Source organism: Pan troglodytes, chromosome 1 (assembly GCF_028858775.2).
Source record: "Pan troglodytes isolate AG18354 chromosome 1, NHGRI_mPanTro3-v2.0_pri, whole genome shotgun sequence".
NCBI classification, from domain to species: Eukaryota; Metazoa; Chordata; class Mammalia; order Primates; family Hominidae; genus Pan; species Pan troglodytes.
The window spans coordinates 71,111,677-71,138,130 of NC_072398.2; the positions used below are offsets into that span (position 1 = coordinate 71,111,677).

The 26,454-nt window shown below is 43.3% G+C and overlaps 1 protein-coding gene across 8 annotated transcripts in view; it reads left to right on the forward strand.

Annotated features, from left to right (window-relative positions):
• Window positions 1-26,454, forward strand: part of SEC16B (SEC16 homolog B, endoplasmic reticulum export factor) — a 111,980-nt gene that overhangs the window by 64,502 nt on the left and 21,024 nt on the right. For 5 of the 8 annotated variants that reach the window (XR_010151749.1, XM_063795132.1, XM_063795145.1 and 2 more), the window contains exons 9-19: window positions 8,294-8,647; window positions 10,323-10,435; window positions 11,173-11,293; window positions 12,061-12,169; window positions 14,638-14,782; window positions 15,430-15,581; window positions 15,969-16,030; window positions 17,397-17,532; window positions 18,010-18,244; window positions 22,000-22,093; window positions 24,381-24,462. Coding sequence is in view for 7 of the 8 variants with exons in the window: in XM_063795132.1 (XP_063651202.1) it covers window positions 8,352-8,647; window positions 10,323-10,435; window positions 11,173-11,293; window positions 12,061-12,169; window positions 14,638-14,782; window positions 15,430-15,581; window positions 15,969-16,030; window positions 17,397-17,532; window positions 18,010-18,244; window positions 22,000-22,093; window positions 24,381-24,462 (1,545 nt within the window). In the remaining variant the exon portion in view is untranslated. Of the gene's footprint in view, window positions 1-6,160; window positions 6,454-8,293; window positions 8,648-10,322; window positions 10,436-11,172; window positions 11,294-12,060; window positions 12,170-14,637; window positions 14,783-15,429; window positions 15,582-15,968; window positions 16,031-17,396; window positions 17,533-18,009; window positions 18,245-21,995; window positions 22,094-24,380; window positions 24,463-26,454 lie in introns of those variants that run through there. The other 3 variants (XM_063795138.1, XM_063795143.1, XM_016933186.4) reach the window with 2 other exon arrangements.

A 26,454-nucleotide genomic window follows, 5' to 3' on the forward strand; every position in this document is an offset into this window, starting at 1 on the left:
TCTTGATTCAGGGGGCATCAATCAAACAGGAGGGGTGAAGAGAGGAGGAGGTTGGGCCACCTCTGCCAGCCTAGGGCTAATAAGGAAGCATAGAGTCATTCTTCTTGAATGATAGACTGCCTCTCCAGCTCTTGGCAGCAGAGGTTGATGCAGAGCAGGCAGGTTTGCAGGCAGCTACGTAGGTGGCATTTGAAGGAGTCCTTTGTGGGTGCAACCACAGGGTGGCTTGGTCCTGTAGGAAGCCTGCATTGTGCCTAAACCTTCACTCCTAAGGTTGTGGTAAGAGTAACAATCCCAGGACTGGCACTGGTAGCTTATGGCACCTGTGCCAGGCTAATTGTCTCTGGCACAGGCACCATCTTTTCTTGGCACACTCCCTCCTAATAACTAGAACAGCTGAGCAGCACAGGATGCTCTGCATCTTGTCTGCCACCCAGCTCACCTGAAGCAAGGGGCTGGAGTCTTGGTGGCCAACACTGGCTGAGGCCATGAGAGTTCCATATCCCAAGACTGTTTCCAGGGGGTAGCTTAGTTGGAGTCAAGAGACTGCTCTGCACTAAACCGTCACTCCCTGATTCATTCTTGGAGTCAGAAATATGAGATGCTTGCTGACTAAAAAGAGCCACAATGCATCAGATGTTGCTGGAAATACATGTGTGGCCATTATCTCATCATTCCCACTTTGATTAAGAATTTTTTAAAAATTATTGTAATGTAATGTTTTTCTTTCACTGTCTTGTTGGAGTGGGTCTCTTAAGATTAGCTAGGGACTTCATTTTAATAAAGTATGCAGATAATTTGTGTCTGTTTGTGTCTCATTTATATCCCACACAGCAGCCCTTTATCCACACTTAGGTCAGCCCCCTAAACTCACTGCCTCAGCCTTCTCTTTTACTTTCTCTGGAAACTCTCTTTCAATATTTAATTCTATACTCAGGCTATGAAAACTATTGGGTACAGTCATACAGTATAAGCTGTTGCTGGTATACATTTAAGGTGTCCATTCATTTATAAATAAAATTTTATCGAGCTCTTGTCATATGCCAGGCACTGTGCAAGGCACTGCGAATATTGCATGGAACAAAGCACAGAAGGCTGACATCCCCGTGGAGCTTGAAGTCAGCCTAGGTGTTCAATAACAGCTGCATTTCCAGCCCACTTGTTACTCTGAGCACACGTTCTTAGTTAAAGCCCACTCCTATATTCCACACTGGCCATTCCAAACCGTCATAATGTTTCTCAAGTCTCTTACCAAATTCTCACCCTAGAGGTGGCCAGTAGAACTTGGCATTCTACTCCACAGGGAATTCTTGGTTTCTGTCCCCTTATGTTCAAACTTATCTCCACCTATGCCCATCTTCACCTCTTTTTCCCTGATTTAGAGGAACAGGTGCCCTTCCTCGGCTAGGTTTAACTTTTGTTCCTGTGCTCTGGATCCCATGTGATGCATTTTCTCTGAGATTTGTTTCTTCAGTAATTGTGTATTTCCAGTCTCTTCATATGAATCAGCAGAAACCCTCTCTTGTCTAGTCCACCCTAAACCAATTCTTCAAATCCGAGTGCCTCATGGTAGCCCCAACCCTTTTCTTCACATCTAGGGTTCTGGAAAGAGTAATTTTACTTGCTGCCTCCTCTTCCTTAATTTCCATGTGCTGTAGAAGTGATTTCTATGTCTAATCCCTCACTCCCTTGACCATGGCCCTACTGAAATTGTTCCTGTTAAGATCATCAAACCTCTTAATTGTCAAATCCAGTGATCCAGAGAACACATTTTTACTTGTTGTCTTTCTCAATATTCCTCCTAGGTTTGGCATTGTTGACCACTGTCCTGCTTTTGAAGCCATCACCTCTGGCTTCTGGGACACCATCCTCTTCTGGTTATCTGCCCATCTTTCTGGCACCTCCATGTTGTCTTTCATAGGCTCCTCTTTCTGTGTTCAGTTCTTCTATGTCCACCTCAGAGCTCCTTCCTCAGACTTGTCTTCTAAGCATTTCTTCAGTGATCCTATCTGTATCTGTGGCTTCAACCACCACATCTCTCCTCCGTCCTTTCTCTTGAGCTCATTACAGTGAACTACTTATTGACCATACTCACCTCTGTGTCCCACAGGCCCCTCACATTCAGCATGTGCAAAACTGAACACATCATCTTCCCCACCAAACTGGCTCCTCTTCTAAGATTATTAGCCAAAATAAAAAAAAAGGTAGCATGATCTCATCTCCACAGCCTGAAAACTTGGATCATCCTTGACTTCTCCTTCTCCCTCATCTTCTACAGTCAACAGACCATCAATGCATGTTGATTATATTTTATAAACATATATATATATATATTCTATATGTCCCTTCTCCTCCAGTGTCTCCACAGCTGCTCTCGTTCAGGCATTCATCTGTCCTGCTTGATTTATGGAATAGCCTTGAACAGCACACCTACCATTTCCAGTCTCCTGCTTTCCGCTGTGCTTCTTCCATTAGAAAAATCAGTGATATATCCATTAGAATGATGGTTACATTGTATTACTATTGCATTGTACTGTGACTCATTGTATTATGATTCAATGTCTACTGCTCTACTGAATTGAGAGCTTCTTTGGGGCAGGTATTGCATGTTATTTATCTTTGTATCCCCAGTGCATGTGATAATGATGGGCATATAGTAGGTGTTCAATAAACACTTGTTCAGTGTACAAACGACTCAACCTCTATCAAGAAAAGCAGACTGAGCACAGTTAATCAATCTTGGAAGTTTTGAGCACTGTCCCATTTTAGCAGCTTGAATGCCTAATTAGTAACTGATGTGACAATAACACATTTGATGGTTGAACTAACACTATTGATTAAAAATAATGTCAGTTAATTTTGCCTTTTAAAATAATATACATTTATTGTAGAAAAGTTAGAAAATATGGATAAGCAAGAGGAAGAAAATAAAATCATCCACCATTCCATTACCTGGTGGATAACTACTGATAACACGTTGATGTAGATCTTCTCAACTTGTTTTCTAAATTTTTACTTTCAGTAAAGGATTAGGATGAAGCCTGAGGGATGTCTTAAATGCTGAGCTGCCCTTTGCAAGAGTAACCAGTCATTAAATCACAGTGCTCAAGGATTCCTGGCAAACCTGACCTAGATCTAGGTGGGTGTTCACATCCATCAGCACTAATCCGGTGGCTAAACATTAGCAGCATCATTAACAGTGATAATACTTTTGCTAGACAGGTGTCAAACTAGGGTAGTGTCTTAGTCAGTTTGGGTTACTGTAACAGAAAACCATAGACTAGGGCTTAAACAACAGAAATTTATTTCTCACCCTTCTGGAGGCTGGGAAGTCCAAGATCAAGATTCCAGCAGATCTGGTGTCTGGTGAGGGCCACTTCCTGGTTTGCAGATGGCCATCTTTTGGTTGTATTCTTACACACCAGAGAGCAGAGAGAGAGAGAGGAGAAGCAAACCCTCTTGTGTCTTTTTATAAGGGAACTAATTCCATTGACAAGGCTCCACTCTCATGCCCTAATTACTTCTTGGAGGCCTACCTCCTAATACCATCACATTGGGAGTTAGGTTTTCAACATATGAATTTTGGGAGGAAACAGACATTCAGTTCACAGTAGGCAGTTACTCTTGTTTGAAGCTAGACCCTAGACAGTGCTGTCCGGCATTTGGAAAGGAGGGTGGAGACTGGGAAAGGAAATTCACATAAATTAGTAAACTTCTAGGACTCCAATCCTGGTGCATAGTTGGGATGCAGAGCAGGAATCAAGTATGAGGACAGAGCACTTGGGGCAGGATGATGTGAAGACTGTAGCCATTTGGGCATGAGGGAGCCTACTGGATTATCCAAGAACACTGCAGCCAGGACTTGGGGTGGCAAGACTCATTCTGGTCCACCTCCTGGTGGGGATTGAGCTCCTAATGTATTGTCAAGCTGGGTCAATTTGGTTTAGAAATCAGGAAGAATTGAGCTGCCAGGTTGAAAGACTTAGTAATTGTAGTTATGTGGGGCTGGGAAGGTAGGAAATGATAAATCCTAAACCCTTTGGAGTGGTGAGATCCCACCACAATCTATTTAATTTTGTGACCCATATAACTGTTGTATGCCATATGTCTATATAGAATAATTAAAGCTAATTAGAATTAATTTTGGTTGGTGAGTGTTTGAAGAGTTTCATAATAACTCTAGAGATAATTAGAGATACTTTGAGATGTCACAAAATAAGCATTTAGAATAATTTGACTAGACGTTTAAGCCAGGGTTGTGCAATGAAGGCTAGTAACAGAATGACAATTCTATAATTGCAAGAACGCTGAATCAGGAAGTAAGAGTTTGGGGTTAAAATCAGTATGCTGCTAAACAGGTTCTCTGAAATAAACCAACAACCCACCAACAACCTTGCTTTGTAGCATTTGCCAATTTCTGTGGTGTAAATACTCCCACCATGGTGGATTTCAAGTTTTCCATGGTTTAACAACTGGCTCACACAATTCCTGAATATTTAATAATCAGCTCTTACTAACCTTGCACTGGTGTGCAAGGCAGCTAGAGCACACCAGTGTAATTTTCACTGAACTTCTAGGTAACTTTGTGATCTTGGGTAAATCATTTCACTTGTTTGGATCTTGGTTTTATCATCAAAAAAGCATAGTTGCTAAAATAACCTCTAAGGTCCTTTTCAAAGTTAACATTCCCATAATGCAGCTGGTGTTACAGGGCAAGACTAATGTCACATTATATGCCAAAAGAGTGACATCAAGAACTTTTATGAATGTTGTTGTGATATATCAGAACATATAATTTGATATCACGTCAGTGTAATCATCACCCACATTCTGATTCCTGCTGTTAATGCGCATGTCCTTCTCTAGTTCCTCTTCCCAGAAGGATTAAAAACAACAGTGCAGCCATTAGAGAGCCAAACTTCACAGCCCAAGAGTGAGGTAAGAAACCATTAGTGGCTAGGCATGGTGGCTTACGCCTGTAATCCCAGCACTTTGGGAGGCTCAGGCAGGTGGATCACAAGGTCAGGAGTTTGAGACCAGCCTGGCCAACATGATGAAACCGCTTCTTTACTAAAAATACAAAAATTAGCCAGGGGTGGTGGCACGCACCTGTAATCCCAGCTACTCGGGAGGCTGAGGCAGGAGAATTGCTTGAACCTGGGAGGTAGAGGTTGCAGTGAGCTGAGATTGTACCATTAAACTCCATCTCTGGGCGACAGAGAAAGACTCTGTCTTGGAAAAAAAAAAAAAAAAGAAACCATTAGCTACAGTCAGAGAATTCTAGGCTCAGTTGCTGGGTTCTAGAGTCAGCTGAGGGGCTGAGAGAAAATCTTGTAGCTTAGGTACATGACCCTATATGACCATGAGACCCAAGAGGGGTGGTTTTCCCTGGACTAGTAAGGACAGACATGAGAGACTAATTTATGTCATTTATATTTATGTGTGTCAAATCCTGGCCCTTAATAGGAACACAGTAAGCATTTGTTGAGAGAAAGAATAAACCATTTGGGATTTTTTAAAAGAGCAAATTCAGAATTTTAAAATATTAATTCAGAAGTAGTCATGTGCTTTTCTGCGTTTACCTTAATAATGCAGAAAAAATGTATATTTCAAGTGCGAGAAACTACTTTCTTGTTATAATGGAAAACTTTTTAGTGCCTTCAGTTCAATACTGGGGATATAAATCTGCCTTCCAGCTAGATGACAGAATTTATTACATAACCAGAACCCAATGGTGAGAAATATACATAAGAAAAACCCACACTGGGCAAACCAGGTGTTTACTCCCACCAGTGAGCGTGTCCCCTTCCCCATGTGCCTCAACCAGTGGAATTAACTTGTCTCTTTAGAAAGGAAAAGATAATATTGATCTGCAGGGCATACTTACGTATATATCGTGTGCTGCTTTACCAACATTTCAGCCTCGTAATGACCCTCATAAGCTAAGCATTGCCATTCCCATTTTAAAGAAAAAGAAACTGAAACTCAGAGAGGTTAAGTAACAGAACCAGCTAGTGGTAGAGCCCCGAGTTAACACCCCAAAGGTGGTGCTTTTCTCGCCAGACCAGGCTGCCTTGGGGCTTCTGGACTTCCTCTTCCTGATGTCTCTCTTCCGTGATTGCTATGGGAATTTGGATGATTTCTCATGTGAGTGAACCTGGCTCAGCCCATGCTCAGGCAAACAGAAGCGCCAGTCTCTGACAGGGTTCTGAGCAAATTCGTCAAGTCAGGCGGGTCCTGGGCTGCGGTATCTGGGCTGTACTTTGCCCTAATGAATCAGCTCCATGGAGGTTGGGCAGTTGCAAAGGTAACTGACATGATGTAGATCTGAGGGCCTGGGGAGTCTTGGTAGATGTGGCACCTGGACTTTGACAGTCTCCAAGAGGAGAGGAGGCACTCTTGGGCCAGGTCCCTGGAGCAGCGCTGAAGGAAGGTGGGAAGCCATCAGAGCAGGTGTGTGGGAACACTCGCTCCCTTCTTTCCCCTCTTTGAGCTGGACGTGCTGTGCCGTCAGATTAGGAAAGGCAAGATTGCCTTTACTGGGGCTAGGAAAGGTCATCTACATGAATGTGTGAGTCTGATTTGTCATCATAGATGTAATTCCTTCATTTTGAGAATCGAAGGTGTTATTTATTTGGTGTCCTTAATCTGAGGACTGATTTGCTGGAGTTGATGTCTCTTGGCAGCAAAATGATGTGATTTCAGTGGAAAGAGTGGGTGTTGCACCTTTGCAGTTGGGAAAGGGCTGCCTAATGAGACTATCTGGGGACAAGGAGAAAGCAGGTTTCTTCTCATTCTGCTTACTTGGTCCAAATGGTTTTGAGTTCCACCAGCCTTCAGAAAAGGCTCATGTGCCCTTCCCTGTGTTTGGGACATTTGGCCTTTCCTGGGATTTGCTGGCAAAGGCTGTCATTGCACCTGGCTTTTTCAAGGGAGTGAGATGATATGGGAAGGAAGCCAGAGGTTCCCCTGAGTTGTGAGTGACCTTGAGGTGGGAGGCCCCCTCCGCACCTTGTTCTTCTTGTGTGTTCTGCTGTCTCATAGCTCTTGGCTCATAGCTGTCGACCTCGGCTCCCTGGTGTTTGAGCAGAGTGACGTCTCAATTTCAACACCCACCCTTTTGACCTTTTGTTCTGATATGAATTTTTATATGAGGCTGGGACCTTCAGTAGTGGAAACAAGTTAACTGATTTGATCAGAATCTTGCAACCTAAAACAGTTCCTAAGGAAGAAAAAAATCGAGGCTGACCTAGCCTGTGGTTGCTCCTGACACAAGGAATCCCTGAGCAAGAGTAAGATCTGAGGCGTGCTTTCCTTTTGTGGGTGCAACCCCTGTCCCCCGCTACCCCATGCAATGGGCAGAGGAACCTGGAAGGTAATCAGTCCTTGGAGCAATTTCCCTTTTTCAGGATTACGTGGGGGAAAATTAGTTTGATGCTAGGGAGACTTTCAGCATTCAAAATCTCCAGCCAGGAAGAATCCTGAGATATGGCCTTCTATTTTCTTATGAAAACAATCCCAAATTTGCCTCTTGTTGGCTCCTCTGGAGGAGGAGCAGGTATGACCATATTATATAGGTTCTAGTTCTTTGAGGGGGTTAATGTAAGGATTCAGAAAAGGTGCTTCTTGAAAAGGTCAGTCTAAATTTCTTTTTGTTTAATAAACATCTTCAGCCACTCATACTACCCTAATCTTTATCCTAACACTGCTATTTATTGAGCATTTTAACATGTTAGGTAACATGTTACACACTTCACATAGGTTATCTTTAACTCTGTCAATAACCTTGCAAGGTAGTCATTACAGTCTCCATTTCATGGGTAAGGAAATTGAGGCTTGAAAAAATGAACTAGCTAGTTAAGTGGCAGAGTTAGGATTTGAACTCTGATCTAGCTCTCTGCAAGACCCACTCTGTTTATGATACCACAGGGCCTCCGCTGTAAGTGTTAAATAAACACTTGCTGGGGGAATATGTGAAGAAACATCAACTGGGATTCCTTGATAGCATTTTTAGCTGTACCTATTACTGTTATCTGTCTCCCTTGCCTCCCCCATCTGTCGTTGTTCCACATGTACTTTTTAATTTTTTAAGCAATATTAATATAATTGTCTAGTCTGTTATTTGCTTCATGTATCTGAGATTGTTTCTCAGATTTCTCTGTATCCGTGACCATATGGTTTGTTTTAGATATATTTCGAGGACCATAGCTGCTCTTTTCACAAAACCTAATCAACCACTATGTTTGGATATAGGCTTCAAGTGATGATTTTTTCCTTTTTCTTTTGTCTGCAGGAAGATAAAATAACTGCACAACTTACTCAAAACCCAGGACAAATTCAGAGAGTCAAGGATGGAACTTTGGGCTCCCCAGAGGCTGCCCCAGACACGAGGGAAGGCCACAGCACCCTCAAAGGATCCAGACCGAGGGTTTCGGAGAGATGGACATCATTGGCCTGTCCCTCACTCTTGGCACAATGGAGAGAGGTTTCACCAATGGCAAGACAACCGTGGGAGCCCCCAGCCACAACAGGAGCCCAGGGCAGACCATCAGCAGCCCCATTATGCATCCAGGCCAGGGGACTGGCATCAGCCTGTGTCCGGAGTTGACTATTACGAAGGTGGTTATCCCAATCAGTTGTATTCAAGGTATGGCTTTAGGGCTTGGAATGAATGCAACTCTCCTAAATGCATATGAATAGGTTATTCTTTTCCTTCTTCCTTTTCCTTTTATTTTTCTCCCTCTTTTTTCTTTTTCCTTCTCTACCTTACTACGTGGCTTTAGCTAAATCCTGTCCTCTCCCAAATTTGTTTTTGATGACTGAAGATAGTATTTCTCTCCTGTTTTTCCCCTAGTGGAGCTTCTTAAAGAAGCCATCACAAATGCCACTGGGTATGGGGGCTTGGGGAGGCAGTGTCAAGGGTAGAAAAAGTGGTGAAATTCAAGACAGCAGATGGAACCCTCTTGCTCTGGGATTGCAAAAGGTCATTTATGTAGACTATGGAAAAGCTTTTCTTGGAGATCCCTATAAGGAGTTCCTCATTGTCATTGGACCACTCTACCTTGGGATTAGCATGACACTACCAGCACCAAGAAGAGTCCTAGTGCCTACGACAGTACCCGGAATGGAACAGGCATACCAATAATCTGTATTGAATGAATGGGAACTTAAAAAAAATTGACCTCAGGGAAAGCAGATAGAAACCTGCAGGCTCCAAGTTCAGAAGGAAGAGGTTGCAGTGAGGTCATTCTATCCAGGTTGGAGAATCTGGAATTCCTGCTTCCCTGGTCTGTAAGCACTGGACTTAATATTTCATGGAATATTGGAAGCCATCTATGTTCTACTTCAGCTTTTCCAGTTGGGGTGATATTTACCTGCTTACAGATTCAGGGTTGAAATTATGACAATTATTATAAAGAAATTTATGCCTAAGAAATACTAAAGAATTGCTAATTGGGCCAGGCTCCTGGATCACGCCTGTAATCCCAGCACTTTGGGAGGCCAAGGCAGGCAGATCATCTGAGGTTGGGAGTTCGAGACCAGCCTGGTCAACATGGTGTAACCCTGCCTCTACTAAAAATACAAAACAAAACAAAAAAATTAGCTGGGCGTGGTGGTGCACGCCTGTAATCCCAGCTACCTGGGTAGAGACGGGAGAATCACTTGAACCCGGGAGATGGAGGTTGCAGTGAGCCAAGATCACGCCACTGCACTCCAGCCTGGGTGACAGAGTGAGGCTCTGTCTCAAAAAAAAATTATTAATTGATAAAAACATTAATATTATGATGTTCCTCTCCCCAGTCTTTTTGGATTTTTGAATTCTCAAAGAGAGGCATGTTCAGGACAGAGGCAATAAAAGTAATCAGACTTAAGATAGTCCAGTTTGACTTTTAAGTCTCAACTCCATCTGGGATAAGCATGGAAATGACAGTGGTGTATTGGAGACTTAACACAGTCATCTCAGGAAGTGGTTTTCTCAGATAATATCAGGATGGAGTTTTCTAAGATAATATGTATGTATTTGGGGAGTGAGAGTTTTACTACAAAATAAAAGAGTTTTAAATAAAAAAGAGGTTTTTAGAAAAAGAGTTTTAAGTAAAAAAAATTGTACTATAAAAATTCTACTCTTGTGGTGCAACAAAGGCCTGACTCCTGCTTTGCTTCTGTTTACAGGATCTAGAATTAACCGTGGCTTTCAAGCAGATTCTAGGCTGGGGTCACAACTCTGTCCTCTGAACCTGTTTAGTTTGTCAAGTTCTCCATTGGTTTCTGTCTTTACTACCCTTGTCCTCAACTGACCAGTCTTCTTTGTGATATTTTAGGCCAGGTTATGAGAATTCATATCAGAGCTATCAGTCTCCCACAATGAGGGAGGAATATGCTTATGGAAGTTATTACTATCATGGACACCCACAGTGGCTGCAGGAAGAAAGAGGTATGGAAAAGTCTCCAAGAAGCCTCTGGGATTTGGGGATGGGGCAGCTGGTCTGAGAGGCAGGGGAGAGACCAAAGGAGCCATGTTCAGACCCTCACCTTGGGCATCCTTTCTTGGCCAGACAAGACCATAGCAGAAACACTCCTCCTAGATGTCCTGAGAAGAGATATAAAGGGGTTGTTTTCCTTTGTATGCATAGATGATGGTACTGTTACTAGCACTATTGGTAGTTTGTACTTCATCCATGTTTTTTCTCCTACTTTGCCTTATAGCCAAGATTATATAGTCTTTGACTAAGTAACAGTGAAGTCAGTTCTTAAGGACATCTGCTGGGCTATAGTAAGAGTGTATCACTTCACCCTGAGGACAGCAGATATGCACCCAAATGAGTGTTCTACCGTATGCTAATAGGTATAGGGTGTGTCTTAATGGCAGCGTCTGAACTGCTAGGAAAGATAAATCTGTTTCAGCATTGAACACACACACACACACACACAAACACACCAATCCCCATCGTTGTGCGGTTGTATAGATCCATGCTAATTAGTTCAGAGGGGACTGAGAGGCGTCCTGTGGACTTTCTTTATTAGCTCTCACCTATCTATTTTTTCAATTTGGAAAATATGTTTTTAGATCTACTGTGCTCCAGGAGCTCCTCACAGCTCACTAATATCTTTCTAAGAACTTTCAGAAACAGGAAGTGACCTGTCTTGATTTTGTTTTCTCTGAGGGTGCAGTGCCAAGGCAACAGAGTCCTTATATCTGGCATGAAGATTACCGAGAGCAAAAGTACCTTGATGAACATCATTATGAAAACCAGCACAGTCCATTTGGAACAAATAGTGAGACCTACTTCCAGTAAGTGTGAAAGGAGAGGCCAGTTTGACATGATGTTGTCAAACTCGGACTATGTCGGGCAAATCTTCTGGCGTCTGATGCTGCCGTCTCACCTCCAGAAGCCCATGTACCTTTGTTGTAGCCACAGGAATATGGGAGTATCCCAGGATGGGCCTGGCCAGCTGTTAATATGGACCCTGGGAAGGGAGGTTCTTATCACTGACAGTCTGTTCCCAAAGCTGGGCGAGTCTGAGTCCTGTGAGGTTCCTTGAGGTCTGTCCTAAAAGAGGACTTTAATTCTGTGTTGGCCTTAGAACAGATATGGCCTAGCAAAAGTTCTCATGATTAGGTCATGAAAACTTACCTGGCGCTGGGGTGCTTTTCCTCAGCCTATGCCTGAGCCCTGAGAATGGGCCATCTCCCTGTGGTAAGACAAGACAGGGAAGAGAGTTTTGCTCAAGCATCTGTCCTGGTGCTTGCTGCTGTGGAATTCACCAACCTAAACACTCTGATGTAAGTCATTCCAGAATGTCAGGCTGTAGAGACCAACCCTTCTCATCAGGGCCTGAGGCCACTTCCAGCCACTGAGCTGCGGAACTCAAGCACTCCTGTTTTTCTGGGATTAGTAGATTGAGGTGGTGAGTGGGAGGAAAATGCTTTCTCCTATGGCACCCAGGCTGACATGGCACCTGCCCACGCTTTGGAGCAGGTCAGCTTCCGGCGGAGAGTGCCTCAGCCTTGCTGGCTTGCCCAGGACCCCGCTCACTGCTCCTGTCATTTTGCTGCAGATCTAACAGTAGGAACCCTTGTAAAGACAGCCCTGCTTCCAACTCTGGACAGGAGTGGCCGGGGGAGCTGTTTCCAGGGAGCCTGCTTGCTGAGGCCCAGAAAAATAAGGTAACCTAAAGTGACGTGGGGGCTGGAGACTGTGGCCATGTGTCGCAGCTGACACTGTCAGCAGTGGCAGAACAGGGCCCTTGGGGATGGATGTCCAGTGGCCAGCCGTCTGGAGGACCCATTCCTCCCCTTTTGGCAGAACCTCCGCCCATGCCTTCCTTTTTTCCCTCCTTACTGCCTCAGTCTTAGGCATCCGAGGCCCTGAACTGAACTCCTTTGCATTTTTATCAAATTGACAGGATCAAGAAATGTCACCTAGCTCACTCCAACATACTGGGAAAGAGAGGACGCTGTCATCAGGTGTTAGGTGTTAGGGACCCCAGGGGACTAGCAATTTGGTTTAATCCAGGAAGTGGGAAATTGCTAGAATCTTTGAATTCAGGTTTGAGAAGCAGGGCTTGAAACCTTTTCTAACTCTTCATTCATCCCTTTCCTCTAAAAATCTTATTGTATGCACCAGCTGGGCCACAAAATGGAGATCTTTTTTAAAATAAACTTTTTATTTTAGGATAATTTTAGATTTGTGGAAAATTTGCAAATATACTACAGAGATGGGTTCTTTTCTTTTGAGACAGAGTCTCACTCTGTTGCCCAGGCTGAAGTGCAGTGGTGTAATCTCGGCTTACTGCCACCTTCACCTCCCGGGTTCAAGCAAATCTCCTGCCTCAGCCTCCCGAGTAGCTGGGATTATAGGTGCATGCCACCATGCCCAGCTAATTTTTGTATTTTTAGTAGAGATGGGGTTTCACCATGTTGGCCAGGCTGGTTTTGAACTCCTGACCTTGTGATCCACCCACCTCGGCCTCCCAAAGTGCTGGGATTACAGGCCTGAGCCACCACGCTCGGCCAGAGATGGGGTCGTAATTTTGAAAGTCTTGTATTAATCTTGTCTCCCTTATTAGGTTTGTATGAGGTCAATTTCTTTTGTATACTTAGTGCTTAATAGAGTAGGGCACATATTATTATGACTAATAGTAACAATACAATGACAGCAGCCATTGTACTGTTGTACAACAATATGTATGTACAACAATACATATGTACAGCACCTTACACTGTACAAAGAGTTTTACTTTTTATTTTATTTAATTTTTTTGAGACAGAGTCGCACTGTGTTGCCCAGGCTGGAGTGCTGTGGCACAATCTCGGCTCACTGCAACCTCCGCCTCCCTGGTTCAAGTGATCCTCCTGCCTCAGCCTTCCTAGTAGCTGGGACTACAGGTGTGCGCCACCACGCCCAGCTAATTTTTGTATTTTTTAGTAGAGACGGGGTTTCACCATGTTGGCCAGGCTGGTCTGGAAATCCTGACCTCAGGTGATCCTCCCGCGTCGGCCTCCCAAAGTGCTGGGATTACAGGTGTGAGCCACTGCGCTTGGCCCAAAGAGCTTTTGAATCCATTATTTTACTTGTATGCACACAAGATGTAAATTCAATGAATTTCTTTCTTTATTTATTTAGAGACAGAGTGTTGCTCTGTCACCCAGGCTGGAGTGTAACAGCATGATCATAGCTCACTGCAGCCTTGAACTCCTGGGCTCAAGTGATCCTTCCACCTCAGCCTCCCAAGTAGCTGGGGCTATAGTTGTGCACCACCATGCCCAGCTAAATTTTTTTATGTTTTGTTTTTTTGTAGAGATGGGGTCTTGCTATGTTGCAATTTGGGGTCTCAAATTCCTGGGCTCAAGTGATCCTCCTGCTCTGGTCTCCCAAAGTGCTGGGATTATAGGTGAGAGCCATCATACCTGGCCCCATGAATTTCTTTACACCTGCATCCAAGGGGAAAGCACAGTACCTGGAGCATAATAGGTGCTCATTAAACAGTTAATGAATGAGGGCCAGGCATGGTGGCTCACGCCTGTAATCCCAGCACTTTGGGAGGCTGAGGTGGGCAGATCATAATGTCAAGAGATCGAGACCATCCTGGCCAACATGGTGAAACCCCATGTCTACTAAAAATACAAAAATCAGCTGGGCGTGGTGGCGTGCCTGTAGTCCCAGCTACTTGGGAGGCTGAGGCAGAAGAATTGCTTGAACCCAGGAGGCAGAGGTTGCAGTGAGCCGAGATCATGCCACTGCACTCCAGCCTGGTGACAGAGTGAGACTCTGTCTCAAAAAAAAAATTGTTTATGAATGAATACATGAATTGCTTGAAGTATATAGGGCAGATATGATTATATCACAGATGAAAGCACTGAGCTCAGAGAGCCTAAGTCACGTGTCCGGGGGCACAGCAGCTGAGTATAAGGCAAAGCTGCGATTTCAATTCAAGGGCCCCTGACCCCAAGGCCTGCACCCTTTCCATTGGGTCATAATATATCCTTTGGCAAATGCCTATCAACTTGATTATCTCTTTTTATCCTTTCAACACATCCACTTTCACCGTATGTATTTTGTTTCTTTGAAGGAACACTTGAGAAGACCAGCTCTCTGAAACTTCTTCCTATGTGTTTTTGTTTTTAACTTTCAGCCATCATTGGCTAGTGAGTCCAACCTTCTCCAGCAGCGTGAGTCTGGTCTCAGCTCCAGCAGCTATGAGCTCAGTCAATACATCAGAGATGCCCCGGAGCGGGATGATCCCCCAGCTTCAGCAGCTTGGAGTCCAGTTCAGGCTGGTGGGTTCTAAAATGATCAGAAGAGTTGATTGAATCTGATGTGGAAGGGCTGGGTGGCAAGTCTCTGGGAAAGTCAGCCTTACGATGGATCATTGTCCACCTCATTTGCTTATGTAGGTCGCCTGGGCAGAGAGGTCAACTTTGGTTCCATTTTCTCTCTTTTCGCTTATAATAGTAATTGCATCATAGCTGATTCCTGGAAGGGAACACTGCCCCTATCCATTATCAGGTTGGGAAAGGAGGCACTCAGTGGTGCTTTTAAGAAAGGGAAGACCAGAGAGAATTAGGAAAAGCAAAAGCAAGATGCAAAGCTTCTTTGCTTTGTCTGGATGTAGGAACTTTGTCATGAGTATAGAGGCCATGAAAGCCAGAGACTCCTTGGCCTCTCAGCATCACTGAGAGTCTGGGCTGAGTGCATTATCATTTGGACTGAATCATCAAGCCCATGCATTGTATTCTGACACCTTCTCAGAGGCTTAAATCTGACTGGAGCAGGGAACATGGGCTTCTTCTAATTACACAACCCACCCAGAATTTTATTTTGGTTCAGGCAGAATCTGGGCAGAAATACATCTGTGGCATATTCCTAAACTAAAGAAAAGCAATGGAAGTAACGCTAACAATGTCCATCTGTGTCTGTTGGTCAGAGGATGTCTCCTCAGCTGGTCCCAAAGCACCCATGAAGTTCTACATCCCTCATGTTCCTGTGAGTTTCGGGCCAGGAGGTCAGCTGGTGCGTGTAGGTCCCAGCTCTCCCACTGACGGGCAAGCAGCCCTTGTTGAACTGCACAGCATGGAGGTAAAGAAGACCCAGTGTCCCTGGAATGCTAGCACACTGCTTACCCAACTACTCCTAACATGCTTACCTTGCTTTCCTGTGCCTGAGCCGGGGCATCTCCAGGAATGGGATGCTCTTGTGGGAAACTGGGCCATGTACCCCCTGGATCAGGAGGGTGCAGGAATGGGTGGGGCTCTTCTCTGAAAGAATTGATGCTACAGTTGTGTTTTTCCTGAGATGTCAATGTCTCATCTTTAGCAACAAAATTCACTTTTTTCTTTCTGCTTTCTCCACAAGGCCTTGAGGCATATCCTAGCCCCACGGCCTTGGGGTCTGATACTAGACTTGACTGAAAGGGGCCTAGGGTGGACACAGTCTTAAACACAAAATCTGATTGTTTTATTCCAGGTTATTCTTAATGATTCCGAAGAGCAAGAGGAGATGAGAAGTTTCTCAGGACCCTTGATTAGGTATAGTGCTGTAAGAGCTGCTGAGTAAGGGCTTTTGAAACCTAGAAAATCTTCCTGCCCAGATCAGCATTTTGGAGATTTGTTCTTGGTTTCCGTGGAAAAAAATATCTGTCCTTGTTGGGGTGGAATTCTCTGTGCTGCAAGATAGAACCAGATGTGGCCTGAGTCATTTTGACAAGCCATTCAATAGTTGAAGGACAGAAAGAAAAATTAGCATGACGGTTTAGAAATCTAAAACCAGTTCCATTATGCGGAGGCTGCATGGTAGGAAGTTTTAGCATTCCGTGTGCTTGATAGATGTTAGTAGAAAAGTGGAGCATCGCCTGGGAAGTCACTGACAAGTGGATCATAGCAGAAACAATTCTTGTAACAGTGGCTTTTTCCTGGAGAGGTAAATAAGATCGGCAGTGTTCAAGTTACAGAACAGTGTGCAAGTGAGCCCTCTGCAGTACTGAACTAGGACTGCTTTTAAATGTCTAGTTATATTTCTGATAAATGTAACTCAGGGCATCTTTGTTGAGGAGAGAGTCCTTGCTGGATGACAGCCCACGTGGGTCTCAGGCTCAGGCGTCTTACTGACTAGGAATACCATGGTGGACAGGTCAGTTAGCCCTCTCTGAACCTTAGTTTTCCCCTTGACAAATGGTATAACACCTGCTCTCCCTACCCGAGGCTTGTCTATGAGTCTCAAGTCAGATTATGCACATGGAAAGTATCATCACTACTATATAAATGTATTCCTCAAATGGCATTTGACGGTTCCCTCAAGTAAAAATGAGAGTTATCTCTTTCTTACACACAGGTATACAGATATGGGGCAAAAAAGCGAGTTGGGTATTCAAACACTGGGGTACTAAGCCTAACTTGGCTTTGATGTTATTGGATAATCTTGAGCAAATCATAATGCCAATCATATTGATCACTTAATATATGCCACACAATTTTCTAATTCCTTTTTGTATGGAGGTAGGTCCTTTTACTGTCCCTATTTTAGGGGACAAAGCTGAGGCTCAGAGGAGGTAAGAAACTTGTCTAAACAGAGAAGTGGCAGAGCCAGATTTAGATCCAGGGTTGTCTGACTCCAAAGTCTGCTTTTACTTGCTTTCCTGTGCAGTGACTTCAGGTCTCTGAGCCTCTGTTTCTTCATCTATAAAGGGGGTGCATGAGAGAATCTCTGAAATTTCTTCTTGTTCTATAAGAAAATAACTATCCTATAGCTATAGACTCATTACCTTAGCCCTGGCTTGTCAGATTTCTATCTCAACCACAGCCCAGCCAGCACTTGCACACTTAGGAGGAGCCTGGGGTCCGAAACAGGGAAGTGTCTGCCTGCTCACTCTTTGCTCCCTAAATTTTTTCCATGTAGGGAAGATGTACATAAGGTGGATATTATGACGTTTTGCCAGCAGAAAGCAGCTCAGAGCTGCAAATCTGAGACACTGGGGAGCAGAGACTCAGCTCTACTGTGGCAGCTCTTGGTTCTCCTTTGTCGCCAGAATGGGGTAAGTTCTGTTCTGGTGGGAGAGCAGGTGCAGGCTGAAATTTAAGTCTTCATGGGATAGATAAGATTATGTTTATGACATGATTATGAAAAGCAATATTAAAGAAGCCACAAATTGCCCCAAGGGAAAAAATTGCTCAAATGTCAATGCCAGTTTGCTAACGCAGATCTTCCCTGATGATCTTCTTCCTTGGTCTGGGAAAATTGTACAGTTTCTGGGTTATTGCACCAGCCAGATAATATACCTGTGAAATTGTGAATGTTTCTGGTAAGCTTCATGGCTCCTGACAGGCAGAAAATAACCATGATAGTGATGCTGAAGTCTGAAATATAGCAGTCTAACAAAGGACTGCCTTATGTTTGCATAACTGGCTTCCCTGTGAAGAAGGCAGGCTCCCTGGTGCCTTCCTTCTCCAGCTGGGGCTGCCAGCCTGAGGACTCATAGGATTCTCCCCAGATGATCCTCTTTGCCTTACAGTCCATGGTGGGGTCTGACATCGCTGAGCTGCTAATGCAAGACTGCAAGAAGCTGGAGAAGTACAAGCGGCAGCCCCCTGTGGCCAACCTCATCAGCCTGACCGATGAGGACTGGCCAGTGCTGAGCTCTGGGACCCCGAACCTGCTCACGGGAGAGATCCCCCCCAGTGTGGAGACACCTGCGCAGATCGTGGAGAAATTCACTAGGCTGCTCTACTATGGAAGGAAGAAGGCAAGTATGCCCTTCCCCCATACTTATTTTGAAAAAGCAATCACCATCCCTCTCCACCACTCACCGCTGCTCAAATTATGTGAATAGTATATACTCATTTCAGGGAGGATGCAAGAAGTTCGGAAAGACAGAACAAAGAAAATGAAAACACCCATAATTCTACCACTAAAAGACAATGAACTATTAAATGAAATAAGCCAGGTACAGAAAGACAAACATCACATGTTCTTACTTATTTGTGGGATCTAAAAATCAAAACAATTGAACTCATGGAGATAGAGAGTAGAAGGATGGTTATCAGAGGCTGGGAAGGGCAGTAGGGGAGGGTGGGAGGGAGGGTGGGAGGGTTAATGGGTGCAAAAAAAAGTTAGAATGAATAAGACTTAGTATTTGATAGCACAAAAGGGGAACTATAGTGCATAATAAATTAATTGTACATTTAAAGATAACTAAAAGAGTATAATTGGGTTGTTTGTAACAAAAAGGATAAAGGCTTGAGGGGATGGATGCCCCATTTATCAGGATATGATTATTATACACTGCATGCCTGTACCAAAATATCTCATATTTTTTACTTCATAAATATATATACCTACTATGTACTCATACAAATTAAAAATAAAAAAGATAATACCTGTTAACATTTTGATACATTTACTTCCAGCATTTTCCCATGCATATATATTAAAAAGAAAATAAAATTGCATATACAGTTGTTTATTTCTCTTTTTAAACTTAAGATGATATGGTAAAAGACCCTCATGGCATTATATATACCCCAATAGCACCGTTTAAAAAATAGTTATACAATATTCCATCATATTAATGTATCATATTTTATTTAACTATTCTACTATTATTGAATATTTAGACTATTTATAATTTTGTCAACCACTATAAATTATACCATTTACACGTCTTGTTACATAAGTCTTTGCCTGATCTTTTAAATTTTTTAGGGCAGATTCCTAGAAGTGGAATTATTGGGTATATAAAGGGCATGCACTTTTAAAAGGTTCTTTATATATACACCAAATTAATTTCCAGGAAGTTTGTTTACAAATACTCCTGCTGCTATATCTAAGGCTTCCTATCAATATTGAATATAGATGCTCCATTACTTACAATGTTTACATCCCAATAAACCCATCATTAAATAGAAAATATCGTAAGTTAAAAATGCATTTGATACACCTAACCCGACATCATAACTTAGCCTAGCCTACCTCAAATGTGCTCAGAATGTTTACCATAACCCACAAAATCAGCTAAGCCAGAGTCTGTTTTATAATAAGGTGCTAAATATCTCATATAATTTATTGAATATGCTACTGAAAGTGAAAAACAGAATGGTTGTATGGGCACTTGAAGTACAGTTTCTACCGAATGTGTATTGATTTCACAGCATTGTAAAGTCAAAAACTCATAAAGCAGGGACTGTCTGTACTTTAAACAGATGAAGATTGATTTCTAGCTTAATTTTGAAGTTGAGATTATGCTTTAAAAAATTCATAAAAATTTAAGTATTTGGATAGATAATTAAAATCAATTTGAATCAATTTAATTCAAAAATTAAAATATAAAAAAGATATACTTGGGAAATGATGCTCCCACCCCCTAGTCACCCAGTTTTCCTCTCTGAAATATCCAGAGAAATTTTATGCATATATTGTTATTTTCTCTTTTCTAAAAAATAGCATGCTGTATACCATTTCTGTACCTTCCCTTTTTCATTTTACAAAATACCTCAGAAAACACTCTATATTAGAGTTGCCAAACTTTTTCTATAATTGGACAGATGTAAAAAATGTAAAATGTAAACATTTTACATTTTGGAGGCCATGGGGTCTCTATTACAACTACTCAGCTCTGCCCTTATAGTGTGAAAGCAGCCACAGAAAATATGTAAATGAATGGAGGTGGCCGTGTTTCAGTAAACTTCATTTATGGATATAGAAATTTGAGTTACCATATAATTATTATGCATAATGAAATTTAAAAAAATTTTTTTCCAATCACTTAAAAAGGTAATAACTATTCTGAGGCTATGGCCAGTACCAAAATAGGCAGTGTGCTGGATTTGGCCTTTAGGCCATATTTTGCTGACCTCTGCTCTATAGCCTATATAAATACCTTTCTCATTATTTCTTATGTTGGCATAGTTTTCTACTGATAAATTATAATGCATTTAACTAAACCCCCTATAGCTTGACATTAAGAGTACTTCCAATCTTTTGCAATTACAATGTCGCAATGAATAATCACTGTCATTTTGCCCAGTGTGAGAGAATATATGTAAGATAAATTTCTAGAGGCAGAAGTGTTGGGTCAAAGGATATGGTTTATAATTTTGATAGATATTGACAAATGGCCTTTTAGAGGTTGTGCCAATTCACTCTACCAGCAATGCAAAAGAGTGCCTGTTTTCATACATTCTCACCCCAGTGTGTTTCAAACTCTTTGATAGGTGCCAATCTGAGAAGTGAAAAAATGCTGGGCGTGGTGGCTCACGCCTGTAATCCCAGCACTTTGGGAGGTGGGCGGATCACTTGAGGCCAGGAGTTTGAGACCAGCCTGGGTGACATGGAGAAACCCCGTCTCTACAAAAAATACAAAAATTAGCCAGGCATGATGGCATGGCCTGTAGTCCCAGCTACTTGGGAGGCTGAGGCATGAGAATCACTTAAACCTGGGAAGTGGAGGTTGCAGTGAGCCGAGATCATGCCACTGCACTCCAACCTGGGCAACAGAGAGACACTGTCTCAAAAGAAAAAATTATCAGCTAATTTAAATTTTTTTTGTAGATATGGGGTCTTGCTATGTTGCCAGGGCTGGTCTCAAACTCCTGGGCTCAAGTGATCTTCTCCCTCCACCTCCCAAAATGTAGGGATTACAGGTGTGAGCCACCGCACCGGGCCTGCATTTCTCTTATTGAAATGAATACATTCAATTCAATTCAATTCAAAATGCATTCAATGAAGTTGAATATTTTTTAATCTGTGAATTTTTTTGTCATTGATTTTCTGCATTTTTCTATTGAGTCTTTGATCCTCACTTATTGATTTGTTGGAGCTCTTTTTGTTTTTAGGGCTTTCTGTGCAAAATTGTAAGTTTCTGGGGGTCATATTTAGAAAGGCTTTTTCTACTTCAAAATTAATTTATAAAAATGAAGTTGAAGTACTTTTGTGATTCATTTTTACATTTAAATATTTAATTTCTTGTTTTTGTATATGATGCTTTTATTTTTTTAATTGACAAAAATTGTATATATTTGTGGTATACGACATGATATATATGTATATATACACACACACTGTGGAATGGCTAAATGGAGCTAGTTAACATATGCGTTACCTCACATATTTATCATGTTTTTTCTAATGAGAACACTTAAAATCTCCTCTCTTAGTGATTTTCAAGTGTACTATACATTGGTATTTACTGTAGTCATGATGTTCAAGTGCTATGAAACTCTTGCTAAAGAGATGAGGCTAACTGGCAACCATGTCTGATGGGAAGATGATGGAATAGCACAGTGGATTTTGATAAAGTGAAGGCTGGTGAAGGTGACATCCTAGAGAAAAATACTGTGCTAGCTACAGTCTGCTTCCTGGCTGTTCACATTCTTATATGAGGCTCTAAGAGTTTTCTGGAAGCCTAGCCTCTGCTGCTCAGGATGCAGCAGCGCCTAAGCACAGGAACTTGTGAGTGGAAGGTGGGAAAGGCACTCTTGAATGTGATGTTTTGGTTTTCAGGAAGCCTTGGAGTGGGCCATGAAGAACCACTTGTGGGGTCATGCTTTGTTCCTGTCCAGCAAGATGGACCCATGGACCTACAGCTGGGTCATGAGTGGGTGAGTCAGGACTTAACAAAAGAGGCCAGTGGGGCAGAGAGGCCTCCTCACCAAAGGTGGAGGATGAGGGTATGGAGAAATGTCAGACGCGCTAAGGAGACTCACACTCCAGGGATCTTTCCGTGTTCTCTTTTCTGAGCTGGACATAGCATTTCTCTGTTTTAGACACAGATACATTCTTTCTACCTGCTAAATTGGATAAAAAATTTTAGTACAATTGCCCAGAGTGAGACTTTCCAAAAATTAAGTAGGTTTTTACATTGCAGTAGCCTTCTCTCTTTGGGAGGGGCTGTTCCAGCTAGTTCTGGTAAGGAGGGGTAGTGATCACTTCCTTAGAGCCTTGGGACTGTGGGTCTTTGACGTAAGCAGTTGTCTACTGCTTATTCTTGTGATGAGGTTCTCGATACTGAGAGTAGGGTGGGGGTGTGGGGTAGCAGGGTCGTGAGCTGTGGTAGGAAAAGGAGTTTTAGCACTGGCAGTGAGATCCAGAAGTCTGCATTGGCGGCAGTGGGAGGTGTTGAGACTGAAGGGATATGCTTAGTCAGAAATGACGCCAGCACACTGTGATCTGGGTGCCAGCGTGGACCAGGAAAAATGCCCAAACCAGGATGAGCTAGGGATGGAAGCAAGGATCCATAGCCAGGAGTTTGGAATAAGGAGATGAAACAGAGTGAAAGAGAGCCAGGATCAAATGGAGGTGGCGGGTATAGGGGTGCTGGATGGAGAAGGGTTTCTGAATAAGTCCTTCAAGCTCCACCTAGCATCCACAGGTTGGCAGGGACAAATGTGGTGGGGGTGGTGAGGGACCCTCCTTTAAGGGGCAGACTTGGGTCAGACAGCAAGAAAGATGCTACCTCGAAGTGTTTAGCTTCTAGTGCTGGTTAAAGCTGTGAAGCTATCCTCTCAGCTGAACTTATATTTGAATTGGCCATTAATCCTGTTGAGTAGAGGTTGAATTAGAAGATGACACTTCCACTGGGTGTGGTGGCTCATGCCTGTAATGCCAGCATTTTGGGTGGCTGAGGTGGGTGGATCACCTGAGGTTAAGAGTCCAAGACCAGCTTGGCCAACATGGTGAAACCCCGTCTCTACTAAAAATACAAATATTAGCCAGGCGTGGTGGCTGGCACCTGTAATCCCAGCTACTCTGGAAGCTGAGGCAGGAGAATCGCTTGAACCTGGGAGGTGGAGGTTGCAGTGAGCAGAGATCACATTGTTGCACTCCAGCCTGGGTGACAAGAGCAAAACTCGGTCTCAAAAAAAAAAAAAAAAAAAAAATGACACTTCCATGTTAAGTTCAGTCCGGGGGCCTAATGGCTGCACCACTGGTGGGCCCATTCTGGATGATGGCCTAGTTGAGTCTCATGACGACTCCACCCCCTCAGTCTTCCTGGAGACTGGTGACACCACGGTGCACTTTATTATCCTCTGAGACTGGAATGGTGAGGAACACAGAAATTGTATTGTGATACGTGCTCGGAGCTCCTGTGGCAAGGGTGCTGTTAAATAAAGGACGGTGTTCTGAGGATGATTTTCCTTTGGGCTTTGAAAATGAACATCCCACAGCCCCACATTGTAGCATACATCTCTGCTACGGATTTTTGCCTTGGGCCATTGATTTTTGATGGAGCCCAGTGAATTGTGAAAAATACCTCTCACTGAGTAAGCTTAAATCTCAAATCAGCTGTAGAGCTTATTATATCCTTGTTAAGCTTATCCCATGGTTTGTCATCAGCAGGATCACTTCTGGCCCCTGTTCCACGCCTCTTTGGTTACTGAAAATGGCTATTTAGCGCTTGTGAGCAAAAGCACTACAGACCCAGGCTCTTGATGAGCCAGAAAAACAGCACTGAGTGCTGTGGGCTTGGCGTGGGGGAGGGCTGCAGGGAGTGGGAGATCGGGATGGCTGAGAAGGGGGGTGCCCATGGAGAAGAGCTTCCAGATAAACTGCTGTGGCTCTCCAGGGGACCTTTGAGATGTCAGTGGGTCATCTCAGTGATGGAAGAAGGCCCACAGAAATGGTTATTCCAGAGTTAGGCCATCAAGACCCAGGTGCAGAAAATACCCCCAACAATGAGATCTAGCTGGGGTGTGCGGTAGAATGAGGATCCTGCCATCTCTCCCCAGAGGAGGCTGTGACAGAGGCACAGCAGAAAGCAAAGCGATGCTCATGTTCCTAAGGAAGCTGCCAAAATCTAAGAGAATTATGCAAGGCCCTGAGCCTTGTGGGCAATGGGTAAAGAGGTTCCCTGGGCGTGGTCCTCGCTGACTATCCTTCTCTCCGCAGCTTCACCAGCACGCTGGCGCTCAATGACCCACTGCAGACCCTCTTCCAGCTCATGTCGGGGAGGATTCCACAGGCAGCCACGGTACCCCTGTGACAGGATTCCTTTATCACCCAGGCATCCCAGGGGCTTGAGGGGGCGGGGACTGCTCAGGAGTGCACTGATGGCTTTCAGGAGCAAAAGTGATGATAACATTAATGGTTTGTTAATCACCATGTGCCGGGCCCTGTGCTAAGTGCTTTGATGCATATTATTTGGTTTAATGCATAGAGGTAGGAAACATTCTTTCTGCTTTGCAGATGTGGAAACCGAGCTCCAAAGGTGTAAGATGACCCAAGATCAGAGATAGTGAGTAGTGGGGTCAGGATCTGTCCGGGTCTGTCTGACTCTGAAGACCTTGGCCTTCCCAAAATGTCAAAGCTGCCTGCTCTGCTGTGAATGGCAAGAGGACCTGCGCCTGTTCTGCAGGCTTCCCCTGGCGGGGCTGCCCTTCTTTTCTCTGGAGGAATGTTTCCCACCACTGCACACTGGCCCTTCAAAGCTGGACATACTCAATTTCAATCTTCTAGAGTTGATGTGGCTGAGAGTCTGAGGCTAGCTTGGTAGTTTTCCCATTATAGGAGACTTGATCTTTTGGCCCCAAAGTATTCCTTCCTTACCTTTGACGTCCAGTCAGTTTACTAGATTATGCTCTGGTGTTGACTGTCTGGATCGATTTTTTTCCTTGGGGTATATATAGCATGCCCTTTTAATATGTACATTCATATGTTAGAGTTCAGGGATATTTTCTTGGATTATATCCTTCAATATTTGTTTTGTTCCCATTATTTTGGTTTCCTTTTCAGGAATTCCATGTACACATATTTCATATATATACACGTATGAATTATACCTATAATTTTCTCTTTAATAATTTTTTATTCTTTTTCCTCTCTTGCCCTCCTTTCCTTCCTTCCTCCCTCCCTCCCTCCCTCCTTTACATCCTCCCTCCCTCTCCTCCCTCCCCTCCCCTCCCTGCCTCCCTTCCTTCCTTCTTTCCTTCCTTCCTCCTTCCTTCCCTCCTTTCTTTTTTCCTTCCTCTGTCCTTTACTGTGTTTTCACTGGTGTCTCTTGCTTTTGTGCTCTTTTGTTTCTGTCTTTATTTCTTCAATTTCCCCCTACTTTTTTCCTGAGCTCTGCACATTACATTCATCTCCTGTTATCCACCATCTATTTCCTGAGCTCTAGTAACTCAGATTATGCTCTTGCTTCATAGATGCAATTGCTTCATTATTTTACTTAAATTCGTGACAAAATGTTTGGTGACAATTTTTCATTTGTTTTGTGGTAACATTTTTGTAGTGAATGTTCTCTCTCCCCTCTATTTTTCATGTTACCTTCCTCTTTCTGTCTTAGGGTGTATTTGTATACATTCTGTGCTTGTTTTCTCATATTACATAACTTTAAAGGAGTTGACTCTTTCCTGGATTTTTATTTCCAGTTATTTATATTAGGTTTGTGCAGAGGATGGGCCAGGCCATATTCCAGGCCGTCCAACATTTTCTGCAGGACCCAGTTTTCCATGTGAGCCTGAGTTGCCTTTGCTGCTCTCCAGCCAGTGGGGAGAGCTGTGGGGTCCTCTCCCTCGTGTCCTCTTGGCTTCCCGGGACATGGAGGCACCTCTGTCCAATCTCCATTACTTTTGGTAATGGAGCCTTTTCTCGTATCTTGAGGCTTGGGTCTTTGGTGATTGCTAGTTTAAATAAAAATCGACCTCACACTTTTCATTTTTTTTTTAATCCTTCTTATGGCTTGTGGCTAATTCCAAGAAAAGAGAAATGATTTTCATGCCCCATCATCAAATCAACCGGCTATTTTGTAGCACAGAGTGTGCCTCACAATTCAGTGGAATGGCCTGTGCTCCACAACGGAATTGCATTATGTCACAAAGTACTAAATGCAGGAAATGATACAATTAGCTATGGTTCTTTTTTTTTTTTTTGTAATAGTAGAGTTAGCTTAATTTCCCCTATTTTTAGATGAGAAAACGGAGGAGCCAGAGGTGATGTGCCAATGCAGTATTTGATTTTAGGGAGT